The sequence below is a fragment of the Onychomys torridus genome, chromosome 2 (genome assembly GCF_903995425.1).
Source record: "Onychomys torridus chromosome 2, mOncTor1.1, whole genome shotgun sequence".
NCBI classification, from domain to species: Eukaryota; Metazoa; Chordata; class Mammalia; order Rodentia; family Cricetidae; genus Onychomys; species Onychomys torridus.
Genome location: NC_050444.1, coordinates 130,819,251 through 130,845,807, shown reverse-complemented (window position 1 = coordinate 130,845,807; position 26,557 = coordinate 130,819,251). Strand labels below are relative to the sequence as shown.

Here is a 26,557-nt window from a genome sequence, read left to right as displayed (position 1 = left end):
ATGGGAAGAAGAAAGGCAGAGTGAAGGAGACGCTAGCCTGCCACACAAGGAACAGCATGCCAGCAGACCCGTAAGCTACGGAACACATGGCAAAACATAGATTAATAGAAATGGGTTAATTTAAGTTAGAAGAGCTAGCTAGCAAGAAGCTTGCCATAGGCCATGCAATTTGTAATTAATATTGAGCCTCTGAATGATTATTTTATAAGTGGGACCATTGCGCTGGGTGGTACTGGAGAAACTTCGGACTACATTCAAGCTTTTATAAAGAGTCATAAACTGAGCCAGCAGTGATGGCGCACGCCTTTAATCCCAGCACTCGGTAGGCAGAGCCAGGTGGAACTCTGAGTTGAGGCCAGCCTGGTCTACAGAGCACGATCCAGGACAGGCACTAAAACTACACAGAGACACTCTGTCTTGAAAAAAAAAAAAAAAAAAAAAAAAGACTCATAAACTAATGATGACAAAATAATCAGATACACTAACTTAATACTAGAGGAAGGTTTTGTTTTTTGTTTTTTGTTTTTTTTTTAAATCTGAAAGTTCTACCAGTTCCACCCCCACCCTCACCTCTCACTCTCAAAGCAAACCTCACAGAGGTTTCTTTTCCTTTCTCCACCACAGGTAACAGTCCCTTGGACAGCCCCCGGAATTTCTCTCCAAATGCTCCTGCTCACTTTTCCTTTGTTCCTGCCCGTAGGTAAGTTGCTTGAGAACCTCCTCTGACTGGTATATATGTGCCTTTTTTTTTTCCTTTGTGTAGCCCTGTATGTCCTGGAACTCGATCTATAGACCAGGCTGGCCTTGAACTCAGAGAACTGCTTGCCTCTCAACTGATGGGATTTCCCATTTAGAACTAAAGACCAACTCTAACAACACCTTAAAACCAAACAACAAGCAAATAGACCCCCTATGTGTAGAGAGGTCTGCAGAGACTCTGTCAGCATAGACTTCTTCAGAGGCCACTTAATGTGTTCTGGCCATGGGTGGAGCTGTCAAGAGTTGCTAGGAGAGGCCAAAGACAACACTATCACCTGCAAACAGGAAGAAATTGAATGTACCAAACCCTCCCAAACTCAGGTGATAAGTGAATCTATACTCTTTCTGTACCCACACTTGGGCTCCCAGATCAAAGCTGAGATTTGTAACCCTTGCATTTGGGAGATCTTGTGAATAAGGCAGCCTGTATGGTTTGCGTAGTAAGTTCTAGGCCAGCCATGGATACGTAGTGAGACCCTACTTTTTAAAAAAACAAAACAACAAGAATAAAAAACCCAACAAGAGCTGGGCAGTGGTGGCTCACACCTTTAATCCCAGCACTTGGGAGGCAGAGGCAGGTGGATCTCTGTGAGTTCGAGGCCAGCCTGGTCTCCAAAGTGAGTTCCAGGAAAGGCACAAAGCTACACAGAGAAATCCTGTCTTGAAAAACAAAAACAAACAAAAAACAACAACAAAAAAAAAACCAGAAGCTGAGAAGAAAGGTATATTAGGTTCTTTTATCTTCTTAGAACTAGATGGGATACAAGGTAAGAGTGTTATTTTAGATCCTTCCTGAGACCAGAGCCCATTTTCTTTTTTTTTGGGGGGGGGGGGTTGTTTTTTGTTTTTGTTTTTTGGGAATGTTCCAAATAATTTTATTTGTCTTGAGAGATGAACAAAATTCCATTTGTATAAGTACCATACTTAACGTGTGCGTATATGAAAGCCAGAGGTCAACACTGAATCTATTCCTCTTTTACTTTCCACCTTATTTTGTCTTTTTTTTTTTTTTTTGAATGCGGAATGCCGTTTATTGAAGGAGGGAGGAGGTCTTAAATACAGGCTTACAGCACAATTTGAGAACCCCGGAGGGCAGAAGTTTGCTTCCGATGTTGTACAATCTTGCCTCTAAGCTGTTAACACCCAAAATGCAGGATTCACAGACAAGGAACTTCCCTTAAGCATTCAGTACAGAGCCCACTTTCTTATAGATATTATTATAGAATAGATAATAACTCTCAATTAAGGTATAGTAATATGGAAAATATTCTTAGGGCACCAGTGTTTTGTGTTGAAGATTATAAAAAAATGAATCTACTGTTTTTCTGTTCAGCTGCAAATACACAATCACTTCAAAAGTCAAACTTGAACAAGGTAATTATAATCTGGGAAGATGACCAAAAGGAAGGAGTTTTGATGGCTGGTAGTTCAAGGTAGCTCAAGAGCACTGATTTGAAGGAAGACTCTGCCATTTGGAAAGCACACACATCAGCCAGGAGGCATTGGTACATGCCTTTAATCCAGCACTCAGGAGACAGAACCAAGAGACTCTCTGAATTCGAGGCCAGCCTGGTCTACAGATTGAGTTCCAGGACAGCCAGGGCTACATAGTAAAACCTTGTCTTGGGGGTGGTGTTGGGGGGACTACTTTCTTTCTTTTTTATTTCCTTTTTTTTCTTTTTTTCTGTTTTTGATTTTTTTTGAGACAGGGTTTCTCTGTGTAGCTTTAGAGCCTTTCCTGGAACTGACTCTGTAGCCCAGGCTGGCCTCGAACTCACAGAGATCCGCCTGCCTCTGCCTTCTGAGAGCTGGGAATTAAAGGTGTGTGCTACCACTGCCCAGGCTTCTTTTGTTTTGTTTTGTTTTGTTTTAATAATTTACTTTAATTTTATTGCATTGGCATTTTTCCTGCATGTATGTCTGTGTGCGGGTGCTAGATCTTGGAGCTAGAGGCAGTTAGTAGCTGCCATGTGGGTGCTGGAAATTGAACCGTAGTACTTTGGAAGAACAGTCAGTGCTCCTCTGAGTCATCTCTCCAGCCCGGGACTACTTTCTTAAAAGGTGTAGTGAGGGTTGGTGCTGTAGCTCACTTGGTAGAAGACTTGTTTAATGTGCACAAAACACCACATAAATGAGGTATAATGACTCACACCTGTAATCTCAGCACTCAGGAGGTAGAAGCAAGAGCAATGAAACTTGAAGATCATCCTCAGCCACATATTGAATTGAAGACAGCTTGGGCTACATGAGATCCCAGCACCTGGATGTCAGCTCACAACTGTCTGTAGTTTCAGTTCCAGGGGATCTGACACCATCATACAGACATGCAGGCAAAACAGCAATGCATATAAAATAAAAATAAATAAACCATTAAAATTAAAGCTGAGGGCTAGAGAGATGGTTCAGAGGTTAAGAACCCAGGCTGCTCTTCCAGAGGACCCAGGTTCAATTCTCAGCACCCACATGGTGGCTCACAACCATCTGTAATGAGATCTGGCACCATTTTCTGGCCTGCAGGGATACATGCAAACAGAACACTGTATACATAATAAATAAATAAATCTTTAAAAACAAAAATAACAGGAGGTGGTGGCACGTACCTTCAATCCCAGCACTCAAGAGACAGAGCCAGGCAGATCCCTGTGAGTTTGAGCCCAGCCTGGGCTACAAGGCAAGTTCCAGGAAAGGCACAAAGCTACACAGAGAAACCCTGTCTTGAAAAACCAAAAAAAAAAAAATAAGTAAATAAAAATAAATAAATAAATAAATAAATAAATAAATAAGAATAAAATAAAGCAGAAACAGAAGAGATTAATGGAACTAGTACTTACTATTCACATTTCAGCTGAGAAGAAATCCATGCTGATTCTCCTAGAATACTGTATGGCTGAACGGATAGGTGAGGAGGGCCTGAAGGCTAGCTTCAGTGCTTCTCTCCTTGCTCAGTTGCCTCCTCTGAAGAAATCTCATGTGGGTTTGTTATGTGAACTCAGGTGTCTCGTATAACTTCCATCTGGTTAATCAAGGATTCAGATGGGCTCATCTTATAAGAATGTGCTGAACTGGTAAGAGTGGGTTATATGTGAACTTAGTACCAGATCAGTATGGCATTGGATTGTTTTCTATTCATGCAGTAAGTATTTACTGAGAACTAATTTTGAGCCAGGCTCTTTGGGTGCTTAGTTATTCCATGGTAACTCACTGAACATACACTCAGCTTTCTGGAAACTTCAATCTTAATAGATAGTCTGTGTACTTGTCCTGGTATAAGGAAATTGTCCCCCTACACCTTAATGTAGTTGACTCATTCTTATCATTCATATCTTAAATGTTAGCTCCTTACAGAGACATTTTCTTTCTCTTCTTTTTCCCGAGACAGGGTTTCTCTGTGTGGTCCTAGCTGTCCTGGAATTAGCTCTGTAGACCAGGCTAGCTTCAAACTCACAGAGATCTACTTGCCTCTGCCTCTCTAGTGCTGGGATTAAAGGCGTGCACCACCACTGCCGGGCAAGAGACCTTTTCTAACCACGTAGTCTTTTATTAATCATTCTGTTTCATCTTTAGTACTTTCCAGTGTGTGATATTTTCTTGCTTGCATGTTTTCTATCTTGCCTTAACTGGAATCAAATCATCTTTTAATTAGAGATCCCTTAAATTATTGCAATCTGCCTCCTGGTAAATAATAACAAGCCCTTAGTGCTTATTGGTCAGATGTGTGGTGCAAGACAGTAAATGAAGAAGCAAAAGAATGTATAGTTATAAACTAGGGGCTGGAGGTTTAGCTCAGTGAATGCCCTGGGTTCATCCTCAACTCTGAAAAAAGGGCAGGGAAGACAAAATTATAAACTAATAAATACCTTAAATTGAAGGAACGTAATGCTGCATGAAAGAAAAGAAAGGAAACAGGGTCCCTTCTGGGTGGATACATAAGGCCCCTCTGAAGGATAAGAAGTAGTAGCTACTGATTAGGGTACAAGGACAAAGACATAGAGACCATTCTGAGTAGAGGGAATGGCAGGTACTGTTGATGCCCTTGTAACTGTTTCATTTAGACTTGAAATAGGAACAGCCAAGGGGCTTTGAAGCCTGGTATTAACCAGTGTGACCCAAACATGTCTGGGCTAGGGAGTATGACATTTGAGTTGTAGTCATGGAATGTGAATCCCAGGCAATCCTTTTACAGGATTTATAGACCATCTGTCATACAATTCTACTTCAAGCTGCTACACATTCTTGAACAAAAGGTTTACCTCTGCCAAACTATGCAAAATACTGGAGATTGAATTGCTTAAACTGGTTCCTTTTGACTCTCATATGTACATCTTTTCACTACAGCCATGGTCACAGAGCAGACAGGTAATAACCGGTGTGATGAGGGGGCTGGGCTGGGCTACTGCTGTGCATGGCCAGACAGTGTAGCTTGTGTTTTTGTGTGTGATGATTCCTTTTCTGAATGTGGTTGTGAACAGTAAGCCTTTCTAGTGAAGAGGCCATCTGGGATTTCAATACTACCTGTTGGAAATCAGACTCTGAAAACTCAAGGTTGTGGGTAAAAATTGCTGACTAATTTCCAAGCCTAGGGACAAGTCACCCTCATTCTCAGATATTTCCTCAGTCTCCCAGTGAGATCAACAGAGGAAACAGACATCCAGTGGTCACATTTCATACTGACTTTGGTCCTTGCTCTTCAGTATATACAGAGAAGTAGAGTGGTTTCCTTTTTCTCTAGAGCAGTGGTCCTCAACCTCCCTGATGCTGCGACCCTTTAATACGGTTCCTCATGCTGTGGTGACCCCCTAACCATAAAATTATTTTCATTGCTACTTCATAACTGTAATTTTGCAACTATTATGAAGCATAATGTAAATAGATGTGTTTTCCAGTGGTCTTAGGTGACCCCTCTGAAAGGGTATTTTGACTTCCAAAGGGGTTGCAACCCACAGGTTGAGAACTGCTAATCTAAAGGATTGAAAAAATCACCTGTGAGGCTGGGCAATGGTGGTGCATGCCTTTAATTCCCAGCACCTGGGAGGCAGAGCCAGGTGGATCTCTGAGTTCAAGGCCAGCCTGGGCTACAGAGTAAATTCCAGGAAAGGCGCAAAGCTATACAGAGAAATCCTGTCTCGGGGGGGGAAAAAAAAAAAAAAAAAAAGAAAAGAAAATCACCTGTGAAAAACCAAATTTGACACGGTCATAGGAAATTTATCCTTGAGTTATACTTGACTAATCTTTGCTAAACTCTTTTTTTCCTGAACTTTGAGTGGCTTTCTTATAGCCCACCCAGGACCCATCAAAGAAGCAAGAAAGGACATCATGTTTTAGCATCTTTCTGGTGTTTTGCCTCAGAGACTGATTTCCAGCAGAGTTCTAATGTACATGAGCTGTCTGAGTAGCATGAAATTTGAATCCTGTGCATGTGGCATGGAACCTTCAACTTTTCCCTTTGCAAATCATGGTAGAAAAGCTAAATGATATTGATGAGGATGAGGAGGAAGACTTGAAAAAGAAAAGCTCTGCCAAGATTTCTGCTAGTTTTCCTTTTTTTTTTTTAATCTATGCTCTGCTATAACAGAGACCTTGAACAAAAATAGACAAGTCTATGAAAATTGTAATTGGAGCTTAACTTGTTGGTGTTTTAAAATTCTGTGAGTCGGGGCTGGAGAGATGATTTAGTGGTTAATAGCACTTCTCCAAGATCTAGAAACATCCACATGGCTTCTCTCAACCTCAGTAATTCCAGGCCCAGGTGAGCTGAAGCCCTCTTCTAGCCTTCGTGGGCACTGCACAGATACGATATGGTGCAAAGACATGCATGCAGGCAAAACACCTATCCACATAAAAATACATTTAAAAAATTTAAATACTCTTTGAATAAGTAGCAAAGATGTTTTCATTTAGTTTCAACTTGAAAAGGATATGTCACCAAGCTCCAAAGAAAGAGTATTTCAGGACTGGCAAGATGGCTCAGCAAGTTATGGTACTTGCTGTCAAACCTGACAATGTGAATTCAATCTTCAGAACCCACATGGTAGGAGAGAACTAACTCCCACAAGTCATCTTTTGATTTCCATATGTGCACCCCCTGGAAAGGATATTTGGTCTTCCCTAGGCCAATGGGTTGACAGAAAGAAGTGGGCACTATTTGAGACTGAAGTGAATATCCACCAATAATAGTAAATAGTTACAGGCTACCTAGGATCCACTAGGACTCATAAGCTGGCTTCAAGAATATTTGTTAAAGAGCAGCAATAACCTTGTGAAAGAATAGGGAAGCAACTGTTAGCTGTTTATGACTTTAGAGGAGGCTTGCCACTGTTGTTACAAGGATGCCCCTAAAGCTATCAACACAAGAAACCACAGTTCTATGCTGTGCTTTTATAACATGGATGTGTAATTATTTGTCTGGATGATGCAATGTTACATAAAGTAATCTTTTTAAATTTTGTTTACAATTATTTGTGTGTATGTGTGTGTGTGTGTGTGTACACACGTACGCACGCGCACAGTAGAGAAATGGAGGTAAGAAAACTGTACATGGGCCTTACTTTTCTTCTTATCATGGATCCCTCGAATCAAACTCAGGTACTCAAGCTTAGTGGCAAGTGTCTTTTACCAGATGAGTCATCACCATGTAATATGCCTTCCTTTTTTAAAAAATTTTTTTGTTGTTGAGACAGGATCTTATTTTATAGTCCAGGCTGGCCTGCAACTTGCTGTGTAGACCAGGCTGCTCTTCAGCTTACAGAGATCTTCCTGCTTCTGCCAGGTGCTGGCATTAAAAGTGTACACCACCATGCCTGGCTTTCAAAAACAAAACAAAAAGAAAAAGGCTTTTTATGGGCCATCAAGATGGCTCAGCAAGTGTAGGTGCTTATTGCCAAGCCTGATGACCTGAGTTTGATACCTGAGCCCTACATGGTAGAAAGAGAGAGCCTATTCCTGCACATTTCTCTCTTACCTCCACATACATGCTATGTCACATAGGTGCCCACACACATATGGACATTCATGCATACAACATAAACTAAAATATAATTTTTTAAAAGCTTTAAATTGGTTGTGTGTGTATGTGCCAATACAATTGTGGCGGTCAGAAGGCAACTCATAGAATCTTCTTCCAGTATATGGGTACTGGGTTCAAACTTAAGTTGTCAGGCTTGGTGGCAAACGCCTACTGATCCATCTGACTTACCCATAACCGATACTCTCATTCAGAGTCATAGACTCTGTAGTTTTGGAGTCTCTTAAATAAAAGTCAAACAGCACATCCCATACAATAGAGAGGTATGAAAACTCATGCCAGACAGACAATATGTCTTGTGTTGTGAGACAGTGAATTAACTGCCTAAAAATGTTGATGAACACAAGCAGGTAGGCCCTGATGCTCAGAGTGGGAATCTATAGGAACTTCATAATATTCCTTTTTTTAATGTAGGACTGATGGACGGCGCTGGTCTTTGGCCTCTTTGCCTTCTTCAGGATATGGAACCAATACTCCTAGCTCCACTGTCTCGGTAAGTAGCTAGAGCTGTAAGCATACCTTTACTCTGGAAGTATTTCCTTACAGATAATTGTTCTCCACCTAAGTCCTGCAAAGTCATGCTCACCTTTCCTTCCAAACTCAGCAAGATTTATTGAGGATAAGAGGATTTTTTTGAGGGGAAGAGCCTTGGAAACTTTCACAGTCATAATTATATTTATAAGGCCTTTGGAAGGATTAGCCAGTTCTATCCCCCAGTTCCTCCTAGTGAACTCAGAAAAGAGCAACTACTCATGGTTCCCTGCCTTTTCCCACCTTATTTCTAGGATTGCAATCAAGAGTCTTACTGTTCCTCCCATTTCCCAAAGGCTTGGTAGCTTTCATCATTGATAAAACTTTTCAAGAAGGTTATTTTCTATCTCAGTTTGTTATGTCAACAAAAAGCTGGACCTGTCTCTAAATGTTTGTTTTAGAGAGAGTTTCTGTTTTTAGATAATAGCTCCTGCCAATATGCTTATTGTATGTACAATTTATCCTAAAATGCATCCTCTTCTTGCAACAACTTTTCATCAAAATTAGATGATAAAGCTGACAAATTTTGTCAGCAAAGGACCAAGTAGTATTTTAGGATTTGCAGAGTATGAACTTGGTGACCCCAGCCCTGTTTCTTCTATCAGTCTTTAGGTCCTCTCTGTTTGATTTATCTATAGTCATGAATCACAAGCAAGAAAAAGTATTTAGTTCTTCCATTGGCCTATAAGTCACTATTAATCCAGAGGTTTTATTGGTCTTTGGCAGTTAAGTTTAAGATTTTTTTCCCCTGAGCCAGGTGTTGGAGGCACATACCTTTAATCTGGGCACTCAGGGAGGCAGAGGCAAGGTGGATCAGTATGAGTTTGAGGCCAGCCTGGTCTACAAAGTGTCCTACAGAGGACAGCTAGGGCTGCTCAGAGAAACCCTGTCTCAAAAAACAAAAACAAAAGAAAAAGATTTTCCCCCCTCTAATAAATACTCCCTTACCCATAATCTTTTACTCAAACAAATGGTATTTTGTAAACCCTAAGGGATAGTCATATTAATGTGTCTTTCTGTGTGTATATATATAGCACATAAGTTTCTATTCATTCAACTTTAATAGACCAACCTATTACTCCAGTTTATTGGGATACCTACTCCCCCTCACCTTACACACACACACACACACACACACACACACACACACACACACACACACACACACTTTGAGACAGCATCTCAATCTCACCATGTACTCTAGGCTGGTCTCAAAAGTTTTCAGCCTCCTGAAGTGCTGCAATTACAAACATGTCCCACCACATCCAGCTATTGAAATACTTTAAAATACCCGTTTTGTAGGCTATAACTTAGATTGCTTACTAGATTCTTACTAGTTGCAGTTGAGTGGGTATTCTTTTTACAACTCCATGCATTAGGGGCTAGAGAGATTTCCCAGTCATTAAGAGCACTTACTGCTGTTGCACAGGATCTGGGTTCAGCTTTGAGAACCAACATGGCAATTTACAACTACCTATAATTCCAGTTTCCAGTGGATCCAACACCCTCTTCTGACCTCTCTGAGCTCATGCATATAAGTGGTGCGCATATATATATATATATATATATACACTCAGGCACACAAAAATAAGAATTTTTTGAAGTTTCATGAATTATAATATTTCATGACAGAGGCTTGTACTATTGGCCCAGTCAGAGCTCATTTCTCACTTGATGACCCTACAACTATAGTTCCCTCAGTTGGTACTGAAGCTTGAACACTAAATAGATTTAGGTAGTTGAACCTAAGCCCTTGATTGATTGATATGTGAAAATTGGCCAGTGATGTCTGACTTCCCTGCTCTCTGGATCAGTCTTGCCGAGTAAAGGAAGAGCTCTGGAATCCTGGGATTTTGTGACTTGCTGCAGAGTGCCTACATCTGTGGAAGTCCCACCATAGCACTAGCTTGCTCCCTCAGATGGTCTGCTGTGAATGGTGGATACTTGTCAGAAATTCTTAGGTATTAAGACCTGTTGAGAACTTGAGATTGCCTTTCCTACCAAGCCTAATGTTTAAGTCCAGATCTAAAAGCAGTTTTCTTTCCTGCTGTGTTTTCTTGACTTGTAGTGTCCTTGGCATCCCCCCCCCCCCCCCCCCCCCAGTTTTCTTATCCTCGGCAAAACTACTTCTCCAGATAATAATCAAACAACTACAGGACACATTGCTGAGCTGTCCCCAGGGTCAGGGTTATGAAAGGGAAAACAAGACGGTGCCTTGTTTACCTGGAATATTTATGGAGCAGGAAGCATGGTTGATTAATTGCTATTCAAACTAGCTAGAAGCTTTATTGAAGGCAAAGAGTTCATGTAGAAGAATCTGCTTTTTACTCACCCAGCTTGTTGCATGGCTGCTGAGATCTGAACCCTGGACCTTAGGGTAGTGTGACAAGCAGTCTTTTTTTTTTTGGTTTTTCGAGACAGGGTTTCTCTGTAGCTTTGGAGCCTGTCCTGGACTAGCTCTGTACACCAGGCTGGCCTCGAACTCACAGAGATCCACCTGCCTCTACCTCCCAGGTGTTAGGATTACAGGCATGTGCCACCACTGCCCGGCACCACAAACACTCTTAAACACTGAACTGTCCTTCCAGATCCCTTGCATGTATCTTTAATGCTGATGGGTTTTGTTTGTTTGTTTTCTAGTCATCATGTTCCTCACAAGAAAAACTTCATCAGTTGCCTTTCCAGCCAACAGCTGATGAGCTACACTTTCTGACAAAGCATTTTAGCACAGAGAATGTACCAGATGAGGAGGGACGGCAGTCTCCAGCTATGCGGCCCCGGTCCCGTAGCCTCAGGTAAGGGCTACTCTTACCCACTGCCCTAGTACCTGTGGGCTCCTGCATGGTGCAGGGCTCAGCACATATGTCCTGCAAAGAGCCACAATGGTAAATGCTTTAGGCTTTGTAGTCTTATTCATTGCCATCAAGTTGTGTCACTTTACTGTCACAGTACAGTTAACTTCCTTTGGTAGCTTCCTCAGAAGCTTTATTTACAAAAAGATCACAAACCATAATTTGCTGTCTCCTGGTCAATCAAATAAAACCAAAACTTGAGTGAGTCAAGTCCAATAACACTCAACTATTTTGGCGTCAGGTGCAAAGTAGCTGGCTCTCTTTTCCCCCCAGATTCCATTCAGTAAAACAGGATCATGATATCAGTTCTGAAAATGAGCATGGCTTTAATCACTAAGTCCCACTTTCCTTGAGTTCCTGGGAAATGATGAATTAGATAATGTATAGGTTGGAATTCCAGAGGAGCTGTACCTCCCAGGAAGAATCCCATCAGGGTAATATTGGCACTGGGAGTGACAGGGAGTCATTGGCCATGTCAAAAAGACATGGTTCAGACTCACAGTTTGAAAATGTGGCTGGGACTTCAATGCAAAAGACCAAGAATACAGTGAAAGTCTGGATCCCAGGGATTTTCCAGATTTCATAAAGGAACACCTAGACCATGATGATGGTCTCACAACTCACAGGGACTATGGGTACCTTGTAAGCCAATTGAGATTGTGAGGACCATAGTGACATTCAGGGACGTCCCTAAACAAAACAAGGCCAAAGGACAATTCTTAGAGTAACCCAGCTGATAGCTGAGCTCAAGTATCTAGGCACTAAATTGGATATTGAACTGTTTGATTCAAGATTTGAAGTGTTTCAGGAGATAGGATCACAATGTGCTAGATGGAAGGATAGAGGTTGCTATGAAAAATAATTAAAAGGCTGGAAAATTCCTTTATACTTTCAGAAAAAGTCCTAGATTTGGAACTCATATGGTTTTTGCATCCTCTGGGTGACAGTCAAGGTAGCTCACTGACTGTAGCTTGTTTTAGAAATGAAAATAGGTATATACAGTCTTTCTTTGGTTACTTATTTGATTTGATTCCTAGGACATGTTTGCTTATCCCACTAAGCAAAGCTATAAGGACAGGGAGTCTTTCTCTGAAAGAGGTTATCCTAGGGAAGCCAGCTGTGGATTGATTGGCAAGTAGACTCTCCTCTCTCCCAGTTTCCACATAATACCATTCTAAAACTATGAACAAGTGTGCTAGGAGCTGTACAAATAGAGCCTGGAGCTTAACTCTCATGGATGTAAGAGTATGTGAGATACTGAAGACAGCTGTGCCTCAGGGGCTTAAGGATGGCCATATTTTTCTTGATGTTTTTGTGGCACTAAAATAACATAATTGTTTCTTTCTTATTCAGTCCTGGGCGGTCCCCAGTTTCCTTCGACAGTGAAATAATAATGATGAATCATGTGTACAAAGAAAGATTCCCCAAGGTAAGGATTTATTTTAAAAGAGAAAATAATATCCAAGGATGGCTACTTATAGCTAACCCAGTAGGAAGACTCCAGAATGAGAGGTCAAGTGCAGAAGTATCCAAAAAGATCACCAAGGGGGCGGGAGAGAAAAGCAGAGGTCTTTACTTATAGAGCTTCTGTTTCTCCACTCCAGAACAAGTAGTGAGTGGATGAGAGTATCACATCATATGTTAAAGAAGAAAGGAACTAGAGGCCTGGTTCCTTACTGTGCACATTGCGTTCATGACTCGAGGTTGTCCCCAACCTCCTCTTCCCATCTTCGACAGCATTTGCCCTCTGGTCACATCTTCATTTGACACAGATTTCTTAAGTAGCATCCAGAACATGCACAGCCAAAGGTATACGGATCTGCTAGAAGCAGCAGCCAAGAGAACAACAGGGCAAGAGGCAGGAGTCCTAGAGTTGCTTGCTAATATTTGGGTTTGCATTTTTAAAGTGAGAAGGAAGATTGGTCCTATCCCAAGATAGTGGGAAATAGTACTTACACTTCTGCTACAAACCTCCTTGTTTGGAACAGGATATCACTTGCATGTCTCCTACTGCTCTTCCCCTATCCTTTATATTTTTTAATTTGCTTGTTTGTGTTTTTTGATGTTGAGGGGTTTGTTTATTTTTTGAGTCAGTCTCACTTTGTAGTAAGAATTATTCTAGAACTTGATATTTAACCCAGGCTGGCCTCAGCTTCAATCTTGCCCCAATCTTGTGAATGCTGGGATTATAGGCTTGCCACCACAGGTGTGAATTTGCAGTTCTGATCAAGAACCACCTGCTTTGTACTCATACTTGGCCTTCTGATTCTTACAGAAAGCAGTCAGCTCTGTATTAGTCAGGGTTCTCTAGAGTAGCAGGATTTACAGAATGAATCTCTCTATATAGAAATGGGATTTATGGGTTGGGCCATGGTGGCATGTGCCTTTTATTCCAGAACTAAAGGAGGCAGAGGCAGGCAGATCTCAGCGAGTTTGAGTCTAGCCTGGTCTACAGAGTAAGTTCCAGGACAGCCAGAGCTATAAAGAAAAAACATGTCTCAAAAGAAAAGAAAAAAAAATAGGATTTATTAGACTGACTTACAGGCTGTGGTCCAGGTAATCCAACAATGGCTCCTGTGAACATAAGGTCCAAAAATTGAGTAGTTGTTTAGTCCATGAGGCTGGATGTCTTAGCTGGTTTTCAATATACACCAGAATCCCAAAGAAGTAGACTCTAGTGCCAGTGAAGGAATAGGCTTACTAGCAAGGGCAAGAGCAAACAGGCAAAAAGAGATGTCTTTTACACAGGCTTCCAGCAGAAGGTGTAGCTCAGATTAAAGGTGGGTCTTCCCGCTTCAAAAGATCTGGATTAAAAGTATGTCTTCCCGAACCTCAAAGATCTAGGTTAAAAGTAGATCTTCTCACTTCAAATGATTTAATTAAGCAAAATTCCTCACAGGTATGCCCAGCCATTTTTGGGCTTTAGTTAACTCTAGATTAACTAAAATAACAATCACAAGCCCTATCTGAGAGACATTGGGGGCTGAGGTGCTCAGGCCTCCTTCATCTCCTCTCTGTCCAGGCCTCCCTGGATTGTCTGTCTGTATCCAGGTATGTGCTTCCTGCTCCTCTCAAAGTCTTTCCCTCCAGCTGAATAGTCCTCCATGCACATGACAGCTGAGGGAGAATGGCAGAAGTGCTCTGTGCTTGTCTTTCTTGACATACACCAGTGAAGCCTTGTATCAAGGACCCAGACCACTTGCGTTCATCTCAGCTTCATTTATTAGCTGCAGTATTCTGGACCAATTCTTTAACTTCCTTGAGCTTCATTTGCCTCATTGACAGCTCATAATATTAGAATCCTATTAGATTCTCTATTTCATATGAGGATAAATGAACACTTTTTTAACAGTATGCAGGACATAAGACGTACTCAGTAATATTAGCTATTATTCTGTTTAGTATGTTCTCTCTGGCCTTCACGTGGTAGCCTTGAAGTATACACAAGAATAGGAACAAAGAGCAGGAAAACAGCTAGGAAGCCATGTTGTTGTGCTATATAATGAAATTCCAGAGTGTGCATTGTTGAGAAATGTATCTTTCATGTCTCATTCTCTTTGTCCAGAGATACATATTGACACCTAGCTCTGTGGGTTGGTATTTATAGGTATTTTCTTTCATATAAGATGGGCTATTGTTAGAAAATGTATTCAGATCCCTTCCATTGCTTCTTTCCATTGCTGCTCTCACTTTTAAAAAATCCCTCTGTACACATGCCACATATAAACATACTTTTGTTGGTGTCAACATATTGGGAATCAAAAATCACTCAGTGACAAAGAAGCCAAAGTCTAAGTGAGTTAGGCCTAAGAGAGCTCTGAGCCAGACCTCCATTCCATCCTAAACCAGGCAGATTCATACCTTCCATACATGTTCTCTGAGCACCTGTTGTATTCAGTGTGAACTCAAGTTAAATATGAGAACCCTATGATAATGAAACTCTCTGACTTGCCAGAACTTCTTGTACGTAGAAAGGTTCAGAAACCAACATCATCTATGCATTGAGTTACCCAGTCAGGAGTCCAAGTTAGATGCACAGAGGAAAGAGAACTTTTATTTCCCAGGAAGCAGGAGACTTGTCTGAGGATTGATGATGCTTGAGTGTGATGAGAAGCAGCAGTAACAGTAACTTAGGCCAAACCCCAGAGAGTGTGTAACAAGGACAATGGCATGAGACATGGCCGGTAGGAGGCTAGCAAACCTATGTGTCTACAGAAGCAAAAAGCTTGCATTACAAGGTGTGGCGAGAGACAGGCAAACCAAGATGATAGAGGGCCTCAGATCTGGTGTTGGGGCCATCTGACTTACCTGAAGTGACTAGTCTATGCCTTATATAATTAGGTTTCCCAAGGCAGTGTTAGCATGAGGAAGTAAGGCACACAGAGATCCTATCCTTCAGAATTTGTTGCAGCTAAGCTGGGACCGGAAGGAAATTAACATCTGTTCTTCTGTTCCCAGGCCACTGCACAAATGGAAGAGCGACTAGCCGAATTCATTTCCTGTAACACTCCAGATAGTGTGTTGCCCTTGGCAGATGGTGCCCTAAGTTTTATTCATCATCAGGTGATTGAGATGGCCCGAGACTGCCTGGATAAATCTCGGAGTGGCCTCATTACATCACACTATTTCTACGAACTTCAAGAGAATTTGGAAAAGCTTCTGCAAGATGTAAGTGTCTTGTGGGAACTGATGAAACTTCCATACAGTAATCTCAGGAAAATTAGCAGTGAGCCCAGCTGCTGGCCACCACCAGGTCTCCTTGCCAGTGTGTAGGAACTTCCAGATTTGGTTGAGCTCATATCCTGCCCTAGACCTCTCCATCACTTAGAGAAGCCTGCTTAGATTCAGAGGAACTTGGTTCTGTGAGTGGTTTTGTTTTTTGTTTTTAATAATTATTTTTAGGTTATTTACATTGGTGTTTTGCCTGCATGTATGTCTGTGTGAGGGTGTCAGATCTTGGAGTTACAGACAGTTGTTAGCTGCAATATAGGTGCTTGGAATTGAAGCCAGCACCTCTGGAAATGCAGCCAGTGCTCTTAACCACTGAGCCATCTCTCTAGCCCCCTCCCCCGTGCGTGGTTTTCTAAAACCAAAGCTATCACGGCCTGAGACTCTAACATTGACAGTTGGAGTCTACCAATACCAACTTACATTGATAGTTTCCATAAGTATTTGACTTTCTACCAAAAGCAAGAAGTGCAGCAGAGGTTGAACAGATGTGATGGTCCACACTTGAATCCTAGCTGTTGGGAAACTGAGGCAGATCCTAGTGAATTCTGAACCTGCCTGGGCTACATAGTGAGACCTTATCTCAAAACAACACACACAGATAATAATATGAAATACAGTAGTGGATATATGAACTGTCTTCTACTGAAAATCATTTATTTCAGCACAGCTTTCTAACTATCCTCAACCCAGGGGAAGCAGGCTAGGGCTTATCCTGTGAGTGTGTCCATTAACTGATATGTCATTAACACAGTAATAGCTCTAACTTTAAAGACACAATCCTCTCCAATATAAAGTCTGTGGGAGGAACTGAACAGATGGCTCAGCAGCTAAGAACACTGGCTGGTATTCCCTAGGAGCCAGGTTCAACTCCCAGTACCCACATAATGGCTCACAGCCATCTATAACTCCCCTTCCAAGGAATTCAACACCCCCTTCTAACTTCTCCAGGCACCAGGTACATACATGGTGTACATACATACATACAGGAAAAACACTCATAAACATGAAAATAGATAAAATAAATAAATTTTAAGACTTTTAGATGGCTGAAGAGATGGTTTGGCAGTTAAGACTGTGTACTGCTTTTGCAGAGGACTAGTTTGGTTCCCAGCAACTACAACTGCCTGTAACATCAGCTCCAGCATATCTGACACCCTCTTCTTGCCTCTGCAGGCATTCATGTCTACATACATACAAGCTTATATATATAAATAAAAGAAAAAAGAAAAATTTAAGTCTCTGGGAAATAAAAGACAAAATAATCCAGAGGTAGCGAAGCCCAAACAAAGCATGCACTACATTCTTGAGCACTGCCTTCCTCAGCTCTCCTTCTCTGCTGTTTGTCAACCTCTCAGGCCAGGCCTTCTCACTCAGCTGATACCTTCAACATGTTTGAGGAGAAGTGATCACTTGTTTTTCCAAGGTGCTTCATGTCACTAAGTAGTTAAGAGCCCGTGTCTCCTCCAGAGTGGTATTAATGGAGCTGAGGGCCCAGAGCTAATGATCAAATAGGACTTTGGTGTGGATCTAGAAAGACAAAGGAACTTCAGGGACCAGTTGATCTAGAGACAAATGATTCAAACTGATCATAATTATTACGGCCAAATACTAGAAGACTAATAAATCAGTATCTGTACTCTTGAATATATAACTCAGTAGGCAGTAGTTACAGTGAGAAAGTTTTATTTAAATATGTCTTAAAAAATTCTATCTATAGAAATTTCTCTGATTTCAAAATGAATACTTAAATATAAATGTTGTATAAGAGCAACTTGAGAATGCTAGATTCCCATGGAAAACAGTTGTTGGTTTCTGTTCAAAAAAATAAAGTTCTGGAGCTGGTAAGATGGCTCATCAGGTAAAGGTACTTACCACCAAGCCTGATGATCCCCCGGACCTACATGATAGAAGAGAAACTTCACATGTACACCATGGCACAAATATGTCCACATGCACACAAAATTAATAAATAAAAAAGTGCTTGCCTAGTTTGTATGAGGCTCTAATAATCCTTAGTACTAGGGGGTGGAGATTTCTAACCAAGAAATAAAATATGGCCAGATGTGGTGGCACACACCTATAATCCTAGCACTCTGGAGACTGAGGCCTAAGCTACACAGTAAGTCTATCTTTAAAAGAAGAGAAAATGTCAAGGGACTGGGGAGATGGGTCAGCTAATAAAGTGGCTGCAACATAAGCATGAAGACCTAAGTTTGGATCCCCAGTTCCCATGTAATAAGCCAAATGTGATCACATGTCTCCATAACCCCTAGGGGTGGGAGGGGACCCCTGGAGCTCACTGGCTAGGGAGTATAGCCAGTTAAGTGAATGACAGTTCAGTGAGATACACTGTCTTAAAAACTAAGTTTGAGCCAGTCTGCTCTACAAAGTGAGTTTCAGGACAGTCAAGGCTACACAGGGAAACCCTGTCTCAAAGGGGGGAAAAAAGTTTGGAAGCAACAAAGGAAGATACCCCAATATCAATTTCTAAATATATGCACCTATATGACAATTGCATACATATACACCTGCAAAATGAGAAGGAAAAAGTCAACAAAATAAAGAATAGCTTTATTTTAACCATTTTCTTAAAGTGAGTTGGAAGTTCCCAAAGACATTTAAGAATTAGGAAACTGAGCTGGAAAGATGGCTCAGTGGTTATCAACACAATACTCTTCTAGAGGACAGAAGTTTAGTTCCTAGAATCCACATCTGGCAGCTCACAACTACTTGAAAGACCAGCTCCTGTGGGATCCAATGCCTCTGGTCTCTAGCTTCCATGGACACTTGTACATGCAAGATGTTTCACACATACCTACATGTAATTTAAAATAATTTTATAAAAGAATCAAGAAATTGATAGGTGTATTATACAAAGAATTAACATTGGATGACTTAAAAGGTTTTTTTGTTTTTCTTCAAGACAGGCTTCCACTGTGAAGCTTGGGTTTGTCTTGAATTAGTGGGCTCCAGTGATCCTCCCACCAGAGCCTCTTGGTCAACTTAGATGGTAGACATGTGCTCCTAAGCCCAGGGACTCGGTTCCTCTTGTATGTAAGGTTATTCTAAAGTGCTAGTCAGAGCTAAGACATTTTATTAACAGAGCCTGATGGCCTGAGTGCATATGTCTGTACACACCATAAAAATAAAAATTAAATAGATGAATATAAAATGCTCAAGTCACAATCTTGCTTAAAACCTTCTGACCTTTCCTCAAACTGACTGATTCCCTGAGGTTAAGTGTTGGTGCCTTTGGGAGAACACTTGAGTGTTCTTTAATTGGCCAGTTACCTTTTTTTTTTTCCCCCAATTCTGTCCTCTAATTTACTAGGCACTTGTAATAGAGGGAGGAAATTCAGTGCAGGCTGTGTCTCAAAGAATATAATGTTGACTTTTCAACATATAATTCCATATTTCTTCCTGTAATTAGCTCTGTACAGTCTGGTCCTGTTTAACCCATTCACAGTAGGGTAATTGTGTAAGTAACCATTCTTTTCTGTGTAGGCTCATGAGCGCTCAGAGAGCTCAGATGTAGCCTTTGTGATACAGCTGGTAAAAAAGTTGATGATTGTCATTGCCCGCCCAGCTCGTCTCCTGGAATGTCTGGTGAGTTAACATGGAGGGTTGATGTGCAGGTGGGGAATATGGGATGTAAAGGAAGTGTCTTGCCAGCAACAAAACTGGCAGTACCATTAACATTTCTATTAGTGAATTATTTTTTTAAATATGATTTGCAAGCACTTAGGGGCCTGGCAGTAAGAACTATTTGTCTGGCCCCTGTACTAAATCAGCTATGATTGAGTATATACCAGCAGTGCTCCAGGCTGACCACCTGAACATACCTGACAGTGCCGCCTGGCTAAAAGAATCCAACTTATACCAGGTGACTAGGCTAACCTGTCTTGAAGTCAAAAGCTCTTGTGCTTATTTCTAAGACGACTATACTATGCTTAGGAGATCATCTAGAGGTGACCTATAAGAGAGCTTTGTTCCATGATCTGTAACTCATGTTTCCGGATGTTTAGGGACCAGGGTATATCATCACAAAAAGGTTTAATTTCTTTCCCTATGGTATGTGCTTTTAATGCCAAGAAAGGCAGCAGCATACATTTGTATCTCTCCCCAACTGACCACAACCACCTCTTTTCTCTGGTACAGGAATTTGACCCTGAAGAATTCTATCACCTGTTAGAAGCAGCTGAAGGTCATGCCAAAGAGGGACATGGAATTAAATGTGACATTCCCCGCTACATTGTTAGCCAGCTGGGCCTCACACGGGATCCCCTAGAGGGTGAGCATGCTGTGTAGTGGCTATAAAGAAGAGATTTAGCATAGACATGGATATAACACGATCTCAGGGGTCTCAGACTACAGGAGACACTCTGTGCTATCTGCCATTTCATGGCCTTTCCTTTGGAATCACTGTTCATATTTGCCTGCTGTGTCCTAGACAGGCTTCCCTTGGGCCCAGCTAGGTTGGATTTAGATCCTCAGATCAAACAAGGTCACCAAGGAAGGACCATAATCGACATTTTAAAAAATAATCACCCTTCTACATACTTCTCTCTCCTATTGACCACCTTATAAGCCTTCCTGTTTAGGGCTTGTCCAGTTCTGCTTTAGAGTTTAGCTCTGTTATTCTGGACTTCACAATGAGCCCCTGCATGAACCTTGGACTTCCTTAACTGCTTGCTTCCCTGCCCCAATAAATAAAGTAGCCTTGGCCTCAAGGATGGGTCCTAGAAGCCTCCATTAGGCCCTGTTTGAGAGAAGCTTTTCTAGACTGTGCCAGGCCTTGTAAAATGGCACTGAACTTCTAGAAATAGTAGAGTAATGGCACTTGACTTATTTCCCTGTCTTCAATCTGTGCTTTACTGATGATAGAGCCACAGGACTAGGTTTACATTTCAGACTGATACAGTATTAATACTTAACCACATGTACCTGTTGTATGATCTGAGGGTATTGCTGAAATGTTTATCACCACTATGCAATTTTCTCTGGTATCCTTGCTGTGTTTCTAGAAATGGCCCAGTTGAGCAGCTATGACAGTCCTGATACTCCGGAGACAGATGATTCAGTTGAGGTAAAGATCCTGAGCTCCTGCTGCAGTCTTGGAGACTGAGCTCTGTGACGCCCTATAAGTTTGCTTTAAAAGACCATCTGGGGACTGGAGAGGTGGTTCAGTGGTTAAGAGTACCAGCTCTTCTAGAGGACCTGGGTTTAATTCCCAGCACTCACATTGGTGACTCACAACCTACTGTAACTCTAGTTCCAGGAGATCCAATGCCCTCCTCTGACCTCCACAGACACCAGTCACACATACATAGATGGGGGCAAAAATTCATGTTCATAGAATAACAATAAGTAAGTCTTTTTTTTTTTTTTTTTTTTAAAGGAACATCTGAAGGGATGGGAAGTTGGTGCTACCAACAATGAGAATTCATATGGTTCCTGGGAAAGAATAGGCAAGAGCTGCATATACCCAGCTGAGACTGGGTGCAGAGCTTCCCCAAGCATATGTGCTCTGAAGATCATACCTACTTTCTTCCTTTTTCTTTGTGTTCCAGGGTCGTGGGGCATCTCAGCCAAATAAAAAGACCCCCTCTGAAGAGGACTTTGAAACCATTAAGCTCATCAGCAATGGCGCCTATGGGTAAAGGCATGGGTCAGATTGTGGCCAGGACTAGAGCTGAATCAGCCCTTGGTCTCTTGCTTCTGAAAGTGTATGATACCCAATCCCCTGGGCAAAAGATGCCCCATGGTGGACCCACTCCCTCTTTGAATTCTCCTGGCATATCAAGAGTTCAGCTTCCTCTGGCATCTGAACATTGGTTCTTTGCCCAGGCAAGATTCCCACCTGTCTTGGTAGCATTCCACTAAGTTCTGGAAACATGGAGCTGGGTCCTCAGAACCTGCTCTGCCAGGAAATGGAAGCATTAATTGGGTCAGAAGCCTAGATTCTTCTTAGTAGTAGGCATATCCCCAAGAGTTTTGTTGTTTTATGCACATATATGGGATGAAGGGGCAGTTTGGGGTTATGGAATATACTGTTGAGGTGCTAAGAGACCCTGGGTGCTGGGCTGGGCTGGCTGTCTTCCCCAGGGCTGTCTTTCTGGTGCGGCACAAGTCCACTCGGCAGCGCTTTGCTATGAAGAAGATTAATAAGCAGAACTTGATCCTACGGAACCAGATCCAGCAGGCATTTGTGGAGCGCGACATACTGACGTTCGCTGAAAACCCCTTTGTGGTCAGCATGTTCTGCTCCTTTGAGACCAAGCGTCACTTGTGCATGGTGATGGAATATGTTGAAGGTACTGGGAGAGCATGGCCTATGTGGAAGCCAAAGTATACTCTGAGCCTCCGCCTAAATAAGGACTAGCTTCTTTGTAGAGTAGCAAAGCTTCAGGCTCCAAAGACCTCTTTGTTACCGACTTCTGCTTAGGAACTCAGACCATTGGCTACAGTGAGCACGTAGCTTCACAGTGAGAAAAGTGGACAGATGCTAGAGGGTCTGCTCCCCAAAGTCTGTGCAGACAGGGCAGAGGCTTTAGGTAGCAGTCATAGAAGCCCAAAGTGGGGCTCTGCAAAAATTGTCCCTGCTGGTGACTTGATAAAGGGCCTTCCCTAACCCTAGTCCACTACTCTGGGAATAGTCTAGAAGGAGAGCATGGGCAGAGCTCTGGAGAGGGCAGGCAGCAGCTTTGCAGCAGCCCTTCCTCAGCCCCTCACTCTGTATGGCTACAAACAGTTTCCCTGAGGCTGACAGCTGAACCGGAACAAAGCCATGCTCTTACTTCGGTAGCTGTTTGCTGGGGGTTTACATGTCACTTTAGTCAGAAAAGGAGGAAATAAGTGAACAAACATGAATGATTTAGCAGATGCATTTGTTGAATACAGCACTCCTATCCTAGAAAACTTATACCTGCAAGGCATTATGAAAGGATGAAGGCCTGTATTCCTTCCTTCTGTCACTTGATAGATAGTCTTGAGAGCTGCAAGTCAAATCCATTTCCTGCTTCCTACTACCTGTCTCCCGTCCACACTAGTAGCAGAAGGGCTAGAGTCCCAGGATCCAGCATCAGATTATTCTGTGAGGCTATCTCCTTAAGTACTGCAAAGCCTGAGAACTGGCTGGAACAGAGTACTGGATCATGATAGCCTTTCTTCATGATAGCCTGGGCTCTTTACAGGGGGAGACTGTGCTACTCTGCTGAAGAACATTGGGGCCCTGCCTGTGGACATGGTGCGTCTGTACTTTGCAGAAACTGTGCTGGCTTTGGAATACTTACACAACTACGGCATTGTGCACCGTGACCTCAAGCCTGACAAGTATGCCCACTGTCTATTTTTATCGTTCAGGTCTTCCTCTTAAGTCTCTTCATAAGTGAGACAAACACAGCATGCTTGGATTATCTTAGAATGGCTACTAGGAAACAGAAGAAACCAAGCAGAACAAAAGAATCAGCACATCTAATAGACTATTTATAATGGCTTTAGGCCAGGTGGTGGTGATGGTGCACACCATTAATCTCAGCACTTGGGAGGCAAAGGCAGGTGGATCTCTGTGAGTTTGAGGCTGGCCTGGTCTATAGAGCAAGTTCCAGGACAGGCACCAAAACTACACAGAGAAACCCTGTCTCAAAAAAATAAAGAAGTGGGGACCAGGGATAGTATTTGGGAATCATTAGAGTAGAGAGTGGCAGGGTAAAGCTCTTACCATCAAGTAGAATGGCCCAGGCAAAGTATTTAAAGCAGTCTGTGGTTTCTAGTTTTTCCCAAATCAAAGGCATGGAAAAAGATTTCATCAGTTTTCCTTCTCCCTGAGATGGATACTATTAAGTCCCTCAGCTTACAGAGAGGTTGTTAATGACTACAGCAGCTTCTTTAGGATGGCTGGTCTCAGCCTGGAGGAAGTCTCTTCTGCCAGTTCCTGTCCAGGTATAGAATACAAGAAACAACAAAGAGATGGAGTTTCAGGGAGGGACAGAAAATGGTGCTCACAAAGCCAGGACTGCTGGTTTATAGCTGCCTAGCTCCCCATTGGTGTCCCCTGGGCCCTGCAGAGGCTCATACTAAATCAGTACTAAGAGACAACTGGGAAATAACTCCATGATTTTTTCTGTGGTCTCACAGCCTTCTGATTACATCCATGGGGCACATCAAACTCACTGACTTTGGACTTTCTAAAATTGGCCTCATGAGTTTGACAACCAACTTGTATGAGGGCCACATTGAAAAGGATGCCCGGGAGTTCCTAGACAAGCAGGTAAGAAGCATGGGGAAAACCTTGGGGTTTGAAACTCAGGCCTCAGAATAAGTCCTTGGAGTTATTTGCTTATAATCTGTGCCTGGGTATTAACATGGGTATTCCACATTTTTTGCCTTTAGTTTTAGAGAAGCATTGAAATAGGTAGCACATTTGGAAAATAGGATGAGCCCTGAGGAAATGGGTATAAAATTTTCCCTGGGATTTGGATGTCTTAACTATTGATGCATCTTCATGTGAGATCAGCCTGAGGCACAGCTCTCCTGGGGTGTGTTCTTGGAACACAGCTCCACACTTCCAGTGGATGCTGTGCCATCTTCTCAAGAGGAGCCCGTGAATGTTTTCTGACTTGGTATTGTGATGACACAGGTGACTGGTAGGTTCTGTTCTAGGGGCTGGGACCAACTCTTCCGACCAGCTCCAAAAGAGAAAGTTTAGGTAGTGATGATTTCAGGCTAGAATTAGATGTTTTGGTTAATTAGGAAATACAGAAATCCTCCTGACCAGGAGCTTTAACTCTGATTTCCTGGAATTGCTGTTGGTGCTATTTATTATTATTAGTTAAGGTAAGCTGCCTCTTCTTTCAGAAGGAACATCCCCTACTGTCATGCCAGCAAGCTGTCTCAGGATACTGAGCCAGCCTGCCTTCTCTGTGCTCAGGTATGCGGGACCCCGGAATACATAGCACCTGAGGTGATCCTGCGTCAGGGCTATGGGAAGCCAGTGGACTGGTGGGCCATGGGCATAATCCTGTATGAGTTCCTGGTGGGTTGCGTCCCTTTCTTTGGAGACACTCCGGAGGAGCTCTTTGGGCAAGTGATCAGTGGTAGGTACTGTCACCCTGGATCAGTGTGGAGTTGGGTTATGTGCATACAGCTGGGAGGGTCTTGAGCTTTTTTTTCTGAAGTGTGTGACCCTGGTAGGCATGTGTCTGTTTGAGCACACATGCATTGTGGCCTCCTGGGGCTTTCTCTGTGTTCATGTCATTCTTGTGTCATGGGTGTTCTGTGCTGTGCTTGTATCTGTGAGTGTGAGCTCTGAGTCTAGAGTAAAATGGCAAGTGAGCTGGAGCTTAAGGAGCAGGAAGTCACTGTTCAAAATGCGCACACTGGATCAAGGAGCAGGCTATGTTCTGGGGACTGAGACTCCACTAGGACTTTAGGAACTAGGGATCCAGACAAGACTGTGAGGGACTCTAAGCCTGGATTTTTCTCTTCTTTATACTGTCCTTTTTCTGCATTTCCCCACTCTACCCACAATTTTTCCTCTCTCTTACCCATATACTTCAGATGAGATTGTGTGGCCTGAGGGTGATGATGCACTGCCACCAGATGCCCAAGACCTCACTTCCAAACTACTTCACCAGAACCCACTAGAAAGACTGGGCACAAGTAAGTTGGGTTTTTCTTCTATTTCTCACCACTTGGAAAGGGACAGGGAGGCTGAGTCTGTGTACCCTAAGTTGAGTGGAAAGCCCCCCTTGATCCTGAAACTCTGACTCGATCACCTAAACCCCATGCAGTTGACCTTGCCCCCGACCCTCCCTCTCTCTGTCTCAGGCAGTGCCTGTGAAGTGAAACAGCACCCGTTCTTCATGGGTCTGGACTGGACAGGACTCCTTCGCCAGAAGGCTGAGTTTATACCTCAGCTGGAGTCAGAGGATGACACCAGCTACTTTGACAGTAAGACTTGCTGGGGGGTGAAGTGAAGCATGAAACATATTTACCAGGAAATGCCTAGGCATTCCTTGGTCAGGAGCAACTGCTCAAGGCCCTGCTGCCACCAGGATGGCACCAAGGGGGCTGAATTTAATTAAACTGTGTATTTGGTTTAGCCCGTTCAGAACGATACCACCATGTAGACTCTGAGGATGAAGAGGAAGTGAGTGAGGATGGCTGCCTTGAGATCCGCCAGTTTTCTTCCTGCTCTCCAAGGTTCAGCAAGGTATGACTAAGGAAGCCCAGGCTGCTGGGGGATTGGGAGAAGAGAGCATGTCGAGGGACATACCTAGGGCAGGCTCAAGGAATTTTGATAAGAACCACTTCCAGAAAAAGAGGTCAGAAAGGCCAGGCGGTGGTGGCGCACGCCTGTAATCCCAGCACTGGGAGGCAGAGGCAAGAGGATCTTTGTGAGTTCGAGGCCAGCCTGGGCTACAGAGCGAGATACAGGAAAGGCTCCAAAGCTGCACAGAGAGACCCTGTCTCGAAAGAAAGAAAGAAAGAAAGGAAGGAAGGAAGGAAGAAAGGAAGAAAGGAAGAAAGGAAGGAAGGAAGGAAGAAGGGAAGGAAGGAAGGAAGAAGGGAAGGAAGAAAGAAGGGAAGGAAGAAAGAAGGGAAGGAAGGAGGAAGGGAAGGAAGGAGGAAGGGAAGGAAGGAGGAAGGGAAGGAAGGAGGA

The 26,557-nt window shown here is 42.7% G+C and overlaps 1 protein-coding gene across 11 annotated transcripts in view; it reads left to right on the top strand.

Annotated features, from left to right (window-relative positions):
- Mast2 (microtubule associated serine/threonine kinase 2) overlaps nucleotides 1-26,557 on the top strand; it is a 170,523-nt gene that overhangs the window by 138,489 nt on the left and 5,477 nt on the right. For 8 of the 11 annotated variants that reach the window (XM_036177731.1, XM_036177732.1, XM_036177727.1 and 5 more), the window contains 17 exons: nucleotides 625-700; nucleotides 5,095-5,115; nucleotides 8,195-8,273; nucleotides 10,952-11,106; nucleotides 12,517-12,592; nucleotides 15,622-15,831; nucleotides 19,399-19,500; nucleotides 20,053-20,185; nucleotides 20,919-20,980; nucleotides 21,465-21,550; nucleotides 22,000-22,208; nucleotides 23,088-23,226; nucleotides 24,031-24,163; nucleotides 24,824-24,989; nucleotides 25,453-25,554; nucleotides 25,723-25,845; nucleotides 25,998-26,107. In XM_036177731.1, coding sequence (XP_036033624.1) covers nucleotides 625-700; nucleotides 5,095-5,115; nucleotides 8,195-8,273; nucleotides 10,952-11,106; nucleotides 12,517-12,592; nucleotides 15,622-15,831; nucleotides 19,399-19,500; nucleotides 20,053-20,185; nucleotides 20,919-20,980; nucleotides 21,465-21,550; nucleotides 22,000-22,208; nucleotides 23,088-23,226; nucleotides 24,031-24,163; nucleotides 24,824-24,989; nucleotides 25,453-25,554; nucleotides 25,723-25,845; nucleotides 25,998-26,107 — 1,982 coding nt within the window. The remainder of the gene's footprint in view (nucleotides 1-624; nucleotides 701-5,094; nucleotides 5,116-8,194; nucleotides 8,274-10,951; nucleotides 11,107-12,516; nucleotides 12,593-15,621; nucleotides 15,832-19,398; nucleotides 19,501-20,052; nucleotides 20,186-20,918; nucleotides 20,981-21,464; nucleotides 21,551-21,999; nucleotides 22,209-23,087; nucleotides 23,227-24,030; nucleotides 24,164-24,823; nucleotides 24,990-25,452; nucleotides 25,555-25,722; nucleotides 25,846-25,997; nucleotides 26,108-26,557) is intronic. The other 3 variants (XM_036177734.1, XM_036177733.1, XM_036177728.1) reach the window with 1 other exon arrangement.